A 9500-nucleotide genomic window follows, 5' to 3' on the forward strand; every position below is an offset into this window, starting at 1 on the left:
CAAAAGCCCCTGCCTTAGAATCTCATCATGAATCGGCTTCGTAGCTTTGATTATGGCACAAGCTTCAATGCGCAAACGTACGTCATTGCATTTGGCGAAACACCCTCACATTGCATCTGCTCAAAGACAGTCTAGAGCAAATCGACCTTGTCTTTCAGAGGTTTACCTCGCAAAATACCACAAGGAGGGTTAAAGTTTTACCAAGCTCGATATTCGTAATCATACAAGATGTTAATGTTATTAATTGTTTGTTGTCCCATTTTTATGTTTCAAAAAAAAAAGAAAACATGCAAGTCTCCTTGCATGGGGGAGTTTGCACAGTCCTCCCCAATTTTTATAATACGAGGGAACGTGCCATTCCCACGGCAGCGTGCCATTTTCAGCGTATTCATTAACTGCATTATTCTCAATGTCAAAAATCAAGAAATGGTAATGGTTACTCACCGTACAATAGATTGACTATCGTCAAGGCACACAGGTTGCATTTAAGCTTCCGTATGACAGCACTGCTCGAAACAAACATGATAGTGGAGGCAGAGTGGACATTGCAAAGCCTAAAGTTGCGTTACCAAGCTTTGGTATGGAAGCACCAAGAGGGCTCTTTTATAGTGGTAGAGGACCATTTTGAGTGCGGTAGGTGCATACTTGTTTTGAGCACGATAGGTGTATATTGGAGGCGGGGTGGGCTTTCCCTTCGTATTTGGTTAAAACACCTCAGATCTTTCTTGCCATAGCCATGTTTTTGACTCCCCATCATGCTCTTCATGTCTATGCTTGATTTGTGTTGCGAGAGGCCCTCCCTTTGAATCCATTGAAAACAATCGAGAGCTTTCTTCCCTGCTCTTGTTGCGTGTATCCCGCAAGCAATGCACTCCAAGATACGGCATTCAAGACTGAAAGCTCCTCAGGCGCTTTTTGAAGTGCACCACATTTAGCATACGTATCAAGCAAGGCATGGCCAAGCAAGACAATTTTTTGCAATAGCCCTTGACTAACAATATCAGAGTGATTTTTTAAGCCCATATCAACATCTTGCATAGAGCCATATGCCTTCAAGATGCACGCTTAGGTGATTGCATCCGGATAGAGGCCCTTACTTTGCATCCGCTGAAAACAGCCTAGAGCTTTTTGTCCCTGCTCCTGTTGTGCGTATCCCACAATCATTTAACGTTGTTCTGAAAAGTAATCTCCTCAATCACTTGCTGAAAACAGCCCAGAGCTTCCTGGTCCGTCCCTTGTCAAGCATATCCTGCAGTTCCTACGTTACAAAAGACGACATTCCGCACCACATTTGGCATACACATCGACCAAGGCATTGCCAAGCACAGAATTTTCTGCAACAGCCCCTGACTAACAATATCAAAGTGAATTTTTAAGCCCATATCAATATCTTGCATAGAGCCACATGCTTTCGAGATGCACACGTAGGTGATTGCATCTGGACAGAGGCTCTCGCTTTGCATCTATTGAAACAGCCTAGAGCTTTTTGTCCCTACTCCTCCTGTTGTGCGTATCCTGCAATCAGCTAACGCACATGCTGAAAACACCCTAGAACTTCTTGGACATATCCTGCAACGTGCATAGGTGATTGCATCTGGACAGAGGCCCTCGCTTTGCATCTGCTGAAAATAGCCTAGAGCTTTTTGTCCCTGCTCCTGTTGTGCGTATCTTGCAATCAGTTAACGCGCATGCTGAAAACACCCTAGAACTTCCTGGACATATCCTGCAATCAATGCGTACAACATCCTGCACCACATTTGGCATTCATATCGACCAAGACATTGCGAAGCACGGAACTTTTTTGTAACGACCCCTAATTAACAATATCAGAGTGATATCGGCATCTTGCGTGCAGCCATATACCTTCAAGATGCACGCATAGGTGATTGCATCTGGACAGAGGCCCTCGCTTTGAATCCGCTGAAAATAGCCTAGAGCTTTCTGTCCCTGCTCCTGTTGTGTGTGTCCCGCAATCAGTTTTCACGCCGTTCCAAGTAGTAAGCTCCTCAAGCACCTGCCGAAAACAACCTAGAGGTTCCTTGCCGGGCATATCCTACAATTCGTGTGTTCCCAAAGACGACATCCTTTACCACATTTGGTATACATATCGACCAAGGCATTGCCAAACACGGAATTTTTTGCAATAGCCCCTGACTAACAATATCATAGTGAATTTTTAAGGCCATATCAACATCTTGCGTAGAGCCACATGCCTTCAAGATTCACGTATAGGTGATTGCATTTGGATAGAGGGCCCTCGCTTTGCATCCGCTGAAAATAGCCTAGAGGTTTTTGTCCCTGCTCCTATTGTGCATATCCCGCAATCAGTTAACGTCGTTTCGAATAGTAAGCTCCTCAAGCACCTGCCCAAAGCTTCCTGGCCTAGCCCTTGTCGGGCATATTCTGCAATTAGTGCGTTCCAAAAGACGACATCTCACAACACATTTGGCATACGTATCGACCAAGGCATTGCCAAGCATGAATTTTTTTTTCAACAGCCCCTGACTAACAATTTCAGAGTGAATTTCTAAGCCAATATCAGCATCTTGTGTACAGCCACATGCCTTAAAGATGCACGCTTATGTGATTTCATGTTGAGAGAGGCTCTCACTTTGCATCCAGTGAAGACATCCAAGAGCTTTCTGGCCCTGCTCTTGTTGCGCACATCCCGCAATCAATGCTGACATTCTAGATAGGAAGCTCCTGAAGCAATTTTTGTGCTTTCTCAAGCGCACCACATTTGGCATACATATCGACCAAGACAGTGCCAAGTATGACATCATTTTTTAACAATGTAATTGTGATTTTTTGTGCACATATCAGCATCTTTCGTAGTTTTGTGCCTGACATAAGGACCTCTGCACAGGCAGCAATATCCATGCTGATATCGTTGAATCCTGGCTACTTCTCCACAACAACGAGTTTAGCAGAGGCGGTTACGCGATGCGATTTTCTTGCGATTAATAAAGCTTGTGACGTAGGTGGTTGCATTTGGAGAGAGGCCCTCACTACGCATTTGCTGAAAACAGCCTAGAACTTTCTGGCCCTGCTCTCGTCGTGCACATCCCGCAATCATTGCATTCATTGGAAGTGGTGACATTCCGGGTAGGGAGCTCCTCGAGCATTGTTTGTTCTTTCTCAAGCGCACCACATTTGACATATATATCGACCAAGAAAGTGATAAGCACAACATCTTTTTTCAACAATCTTCGACTGTTTTCTACCCATATCAGCATCTTGAGTAGAGAACATGCTTTCAAGAGGCATGCGTAGGTGATTGCACCTAGAGAGAGGCCCTCGCTTTGCATCTGCTGAAAACATCCTAGAGCTTTCTAGCCCTGCTCTCATTGAGAGCATCCTGCAATCAGTCTAGACAGGAAGCTCCTGAAGCAATTTTTGTGTTTTCTCAAGCGCACCACATTTTGCATACATATCAACCAAGACGGTGCCAAGCACGACATCTTTTTGTAACAATGTGTATCAGCATCTTGCGTAGAGCCACATGCCTTCAAGATGCCTATGTAGGGGATTGTATCTGGAGAGTTCTGGCCCTACTCTTGTTGCGCAATCCTGCAATCAGTGCTTCCTTGCCACACGATCTTCATCAACCATGAAAACTGATGCGCAATGAGCAAGCAAAAGCTGAGTGCACAGACGGTAAATATAGGCGAGCTTGGCCAAGACATATCGACCAAGACAGTGTGCCAAGCACGACATCCATTTACATCTCACAATCAGTGCATTTGAAGAGGTGACATTCTGGACATAAAGCTCCTCAAGCACTTTTTGTGCTTTTTCTAGCCAACACATTTGGCATCATTGCATTCATTGAAAGTGGTGGCAATACGGACAGGGAGCTCCTCAAGCACTGTTTGTCCATGCCACATGATGTTCATCAACCAGGAAGTAAAAGTTGAGCGTGCAAATGAAAATAGCTGATAGCTGATAAACGTTAAAAAAGAGGACAGCCACATGGATGCTCGCCCTGCTCTCGTTGTGCACATTCCGGAATCATTGCATTCATTGGAAGTGGTGGCATTCCGGATAGGGAGCTCTGGTTGCACCCGGATAGTGGCCTTCGCTTCGCATCTTCTGAAAAGAGCCTAGAGCTTTCTAGCCCTGCTCTCATTGAGCACATCCTGCAATCAATGCATTCCAAGAGGCGGCGTTCTAGATAGGAAGCTCCTCAAGCACTTTTTGTGCTTTCTCAAGCGCACAACATTTGGCATACATATCGACCAACACAGTGCCAAGCATGACTTGTTTTTCAACAGCCTCTGATTAACAATATAATTGTGAATTTCTGTGCCCATATCAGCACCTTCAAGATGCATGCGTAGAGCCACATGCCTTCACCACCTGCATAGGTGATTGCAGTTGTATGTAGGTGATTGCATCTGGAGAGAACCCCCTCGCTTCGCATTTGCTGAGTGGCACACATATCAACCAAGACAACCAAACACAGATTCTTTTTTCAACAGCTCTGAACAACAATATAATTGTGAATTTCTGTGCCCATATCAACACCTTGCATAGAACCACATGCCTTCAAGATGCATGTGTAGAGCCACATGCCTTCACCATGCTGCATAGGTGATTGCATCTGGAGAGAGGCCATCGCTTCGCATCTGCTGAGTGGCACACATATCGACCAAGGCAGTGCCAAGCATGACTTCTTTTTTCAATAGCCTCTAATTAACAATATAATTGTGAATTTATGTGCCCATATCAGCACCTTGCGTAGAACCACATGCCTTCACCATGCTGCATAGGTGATTACATCTGGAGAGAGGCCCTCGCTTCGCATCTGCTGAGTGGTACACATATCGACCAAGACAATGTCAAGCACGACTTCTTTTTTCGATAGCCTCTGATTAACAATATAATTGTGAATTTTTGTGCCCATATCAACACCTTGTGTAGAACCACATGCCTTCAAGATGCATGCGTAGAGCCACTTGCCTTCACCATGCTACATAGGTGATTGCATCTGGAGAGAGGTCCTCGCTTCGCATCTGCTGAGTGGCACACATATCGACCAAGACAAGCACGACTTCTTTTTTCAACAGCCTCTGATTAACTATATAATTGTGAATTTATGTGCCCATATTAGCACCTTGCATAGGACCACATGCCTTCAAGATGCATGCATAGAGCCACATGCCTTCACCATGCTGCATATGTGATTGCAGTTGGAGTACGTAGGTGATTGCATCTAGAGAGGCGCCCTTGCTTGGCATCTACTGAAAATAGACTACGTCCTTGCTACACGATGTTCATCAACTAGGAAGCAAAAGTTGAGCTCGCAGATTTAAGAGCTGATTAACAATATAATTGTGAATTTCTATGTCAATATCAGCACCTTGCGTAGAACCACATGCCTTCAAGATGCATGCGTAGAGCCACATGCCTTCAAGATGCGTAGAGCCACATGCCTTCACCATGCTGCATAGGTAATTGAATCTGGAGAGAGGCCCTCGCTTCGCATCTGCTGAAGTTGAGTGAAACTTTTTGTGCCCATATTAGCACCTTGTGTAGAACCACATGCCTTCAAGATGCATGCATAGAGCCACATGCCTTCACCATACTGCATAGGTGATTGCAATTGGTGGAGTACATAGGTGATTGCATCTGGAGAGAGGCCGTCGCTTGCAATCTGCTGAAAACAGACTACGTCCTTGCTACACGATGTTCATCAACTAGGAAGCAACAGTTGAGCGCACAGATCTGATAGCTAATGAACGTTCTCCCGTTAAAAAGTGTTGCCACGTGGACGAACCTCCAACCAGAATTTTAAAGTTGCGTCTATGCTAACGAAGGACGTTTGCATTTTCAAGTGGGGGTTATGTCAAGTGGCTGTGTATTTTTACACGTGGACACGTATGTGTGAACCAATTGTTGTGGCCGGTGGACAAGTGTGTTTGCTTTTCATTGGAGGCGCCTTCACATAAAGCTGCATGGGAAAGCGCCTTCATATATTTTATTAGAAACTTGCTCTTTCTGGGTGCATGGCTGCCACTTGGAGACAGAAAAGCTGAAATCCACGTTGAAACTGTGCATGCTCAGAGCAAGGAAGAAGCTTTCTATGCTTGAGCGATTTCCTTGGCAAGTTTCTCGAAGAAATTTGTTGTTTTTCAACCCTAAGGCTGATTTGTCATGCGAATTGTTGATCTTGAGCAGAGTTTGTCTTTGCCGGATTAGGATTTCGAATGAAGGTCTGTGTTAGGGTTTGGGAGTTTTGGTCTTGTAGATCTCGGGTCAACCTTGGGTTCAACTGAGGGTGCTGTGTTGGCATCTCTGGCCAGTTGACACTGAGGATCTGTGGTAATTGTTTTGGAAGCAGGGCCATCTTCCAGGAAAGTCGACCGATTTCTTCCAAAAAAGTCCATCGACTACTGGTTCCACAGTGAAGTTTCTGTGTTCTGGAAGAAGCGCGTAATTGAGCTTGGCATTCGGGAGCTTTGTAACTGGAAGTTTTCTGAAATACCGCAAGGGACGCCAGTTTGGGGCCCATCAGTGTAGAGAGTCTTCTTTCTCTTCCCGATCTTTTCGTCTCAATCTCTGTAGACGTGCTTGATAAAGCGTAAAAAGGTCTTTACCACCCACCAGGCTCGTGTCAGCACACATACGGAGCATGTCTCTTATCTGATCGGCTGATATGCTTAAGCAAGAACTGGGGGCTTTGGAAGAAGCTCCGGCAACAGAGAAAATGGTGTAGCAAACGATGGTGTATAATTTCAGAAGATGATAATGACCCAGAGAATAGGAAGCACTGGGGGGAATTTCTTTCTGCTTCCCGAAAAAGAGAATGACAAGGATGAACTTAAGACTTCAAATTCCATAATAACAAGCTGTAGGGGCTTTGCTTATCTTGCGGATGCAAGAACGCAGCAAGCTTTGATACCTCCTTTAATTACCCACCGGAGGGAGAAGTGTTCTATAAAAACCTGGAAAGCATATCAAAATCCAACATTTAACTGTCTTGATCTAGTATTCAACATGATCACTTTGCTCTTCTAAAATCCGCTAGAACTACATAGAAGGCGACAGTTTCAAAGCATACACCTAATGCCTTTGAATCGAAAGAAAAGGTCTTAAACCTATACTCTGGCACAACAAAAATGATCTCTACAGATCCGGATCGAACTTGGCCAAGATACTGTAGAGCCCTATTCATGCTGGATACAAACTTCTCCATAGCTATATCGCTTGTGGTCATCTGAAAGATCCGCGATGGTGTAGGCCCATTCCTCTCATAAATAGCTATACCATCCGACGCCTTGTTGACAAAAATTGGACGAAGTTACATAGGCCATCCGAAATGGCCTCCGGAAAGGAGACTAATGATGCTACACCTTTCCTCCCCACTCCGGGCAACAACCAAGTTTGGGTGAGGAGCCTCGGAAAATGCACTGCGATCTGCTCTTGGGCGTCCTCCCCATCAAGTCTCCGTGCAATGAATTTACCCCCCTCTTGGATCGGTGATGTAATTGACCGCCATTTTTCCCTTGCCAATGTCAGCAAACCTTTCGCCCAACTCCACGCATCTCCTGAGCTGGGCAGTTTTGTAAAGTCTCTCTGAGACATAATGACTGGCAAACGCAACATTGTAGCCTGTACAGTGCATCTACAACAAAATGAAAAACCTTGTGGCTAATCTCATCTTCATCTTTGTCCAAGGCATTCACATGGTGTAGCATCTGCTGAAAATTGGTGATGCCATCAATTGCTTTGTCAAGAATGTCAGAGTTTATTTTGCCCAAAACATACCTAGGGATTCCACCCCAGCGTCCAAATCGCTCCTCCACCTCATCGGGATCAAAATGGAATACCTGCTTGTTCAAGATGTGGATTTCGTTCAAGGTCCACACAGGATCATACAAAAGTTTAATGTCGGCACGCTTAGAGAACTGATAATAATTGCCTTTGGCTGGGGAGCAAGCAACAACACACTTGAGAGGATGATGAGTGCGGGGAGCTTTAGAATCGCAGAAGTACCAAGGACTGCTCCCAAAATCAAAGAACTTGTAGGCATCGTCAAGAGACATGTGAGAGGAGACTTGCAGCCTGGAGCCACCATCCAGCCACTTGAAAGCAAAGAAAGGGAGATTTGCCTCTCGAAAACTTGCGATCGAATCCTCCTTTCTTTGAGTGACAGTCAGCCAGAGTAAATATACAAGAAACCCGGTCTTACCAATACCCCGACTGCCCAAAATAACCACACCCACTGGTGCGACAAGTTGTTGTGACTGATGATAACACGCCATCCACTCTTCTATGCGCTTCAAAAGGACTTTGTAACAGCTTCTCACATATACTGAGGGTCGTAAAGAGGGGGATGCCCGTTGAGTATAGCCCAAAGCCTTACAGACAACAGTCGCCTAGGGACTGCCTGCCCGAAATTCGAGAAACTGGGCTTTGCTCATACCACCATCGTCTACTTCATACTCTCTCAAAAAAGCCTGCTCAGGATCTGCCAGCTGATGCCAGGCTTCCACAAGTTCACCCGCAGATGTGCTATACAGATGCCCCGCGCAGCCCACTTTGAGTCGCTCCGACACTCTGATCGTGACCATCATGGCCTTCCCCTCTCTCTCTCTGTTGCAGCCAACACTAAAGCAGGCCGCACCATCTTCGATGCGCACACAAGGCGCTTGCAGAAGGCCATAACGGTGCACTTGGGGGTGCGCTTCTTTGCGAGAGAGTAAAATAGAAAACCCCTAGGGTAAATGAGCCAGGTTAGGTACAGTTAAAAAGCAGGGCAAATTGTCATGCTTCAATTTTACATTTATGCTCAATGAAAATCATTGAAATGGGTATCAAATTGTAGCACTCGCGAACATCTACTCACACATCTATCCATTTCCATCCTCTATTTGCATTATCTCAACAATATACTAGCTTCAAGTTATAGGCGTACTTGTATTGGTCACGTCTTTCTACTGGCTCCTTTACCCTAGTAGCTTTGTGACAGTGCTCGAAAAAAACTTTTTTCAAAAAACTTAGCAAACCTACATCATCTACCATAGAATTCCCAGAGAAGAGCAAGAAACGACATCCCATCCAAGAAGCTTCTAGAACTTTTGGAAGTCTCCCCTTTGCATTTAATGAACACGTGCAAGAGATTCTTGGTCGTGTGCTTGTCGCGGGCATCTCATATCCGGAGAGGACTCCGGTATCATTCCTTACCTAGTGTAATGCTACCAACAAGTAACCTTCTTTTGCTTGTGTAATGTTACCAACATGCATTTGGCCGCCACAACCACCAGGTGCAAAGGACTACATTGCATCTGGGTGATGACGTCGTTGCCTTTGGACAGACACCCTCTTGGTGCATCCATTGAAAACAATGCATTTGTATCTACATGATCGCTTTGCCTTTGGACAGACACCCTGTTGGTGCATCCGTTGAAAACAGTCCTTATCTTCCTTCAGTAGGTGTTCTGGCATGTTCGCTTAAAAGTGCAGTTCAAGAAATTACATTGCAAGGGAGCGCCTTG

General features: G+C 45.2%; 1 protein-coding gene across 1 annotated transcript; it reads right to left on the reverse strand.

Moving 5' to 3' along the window:
• Positions 1-5451: 5451 nt before the first annotated feature.
• Positions 5452-9005, reverse strand: LOC147457013 (crinkler effector protein 15-like). The gene has a single exon (XM_086513494.1). The coding sequence runs from the start codon at positions 8265-8267 to the stop codon at positions 7518-7520; it is 750 nt and encodes a 249-aa protein (XP_086369620.1). The 5' UTR covers positions 8268-9005; the 3' UTR covers positions 5452-7517.
• Between the last annotated feature and the right edge of the window lie 495 nt (positions 9006-9500).

The sequence above is a fragment of the Adiantum capillus-veneris genome, chromosome 5 (assembly GCF_014529385.1).
Source record: "Adiantum capillus-veneris isolate H3 chromosome 5, ASM1452938v2, whole genome shotgun sequence".
In the NCBI taxonomy this organism is placed as follows: domain Eukaryota; kingdom Viridiplantae; phylum Streptophyta; class Polypodiopsida; order Polypodiales; family Pteridaceae; genus Adiantum; species Adiantum capillus-veneris.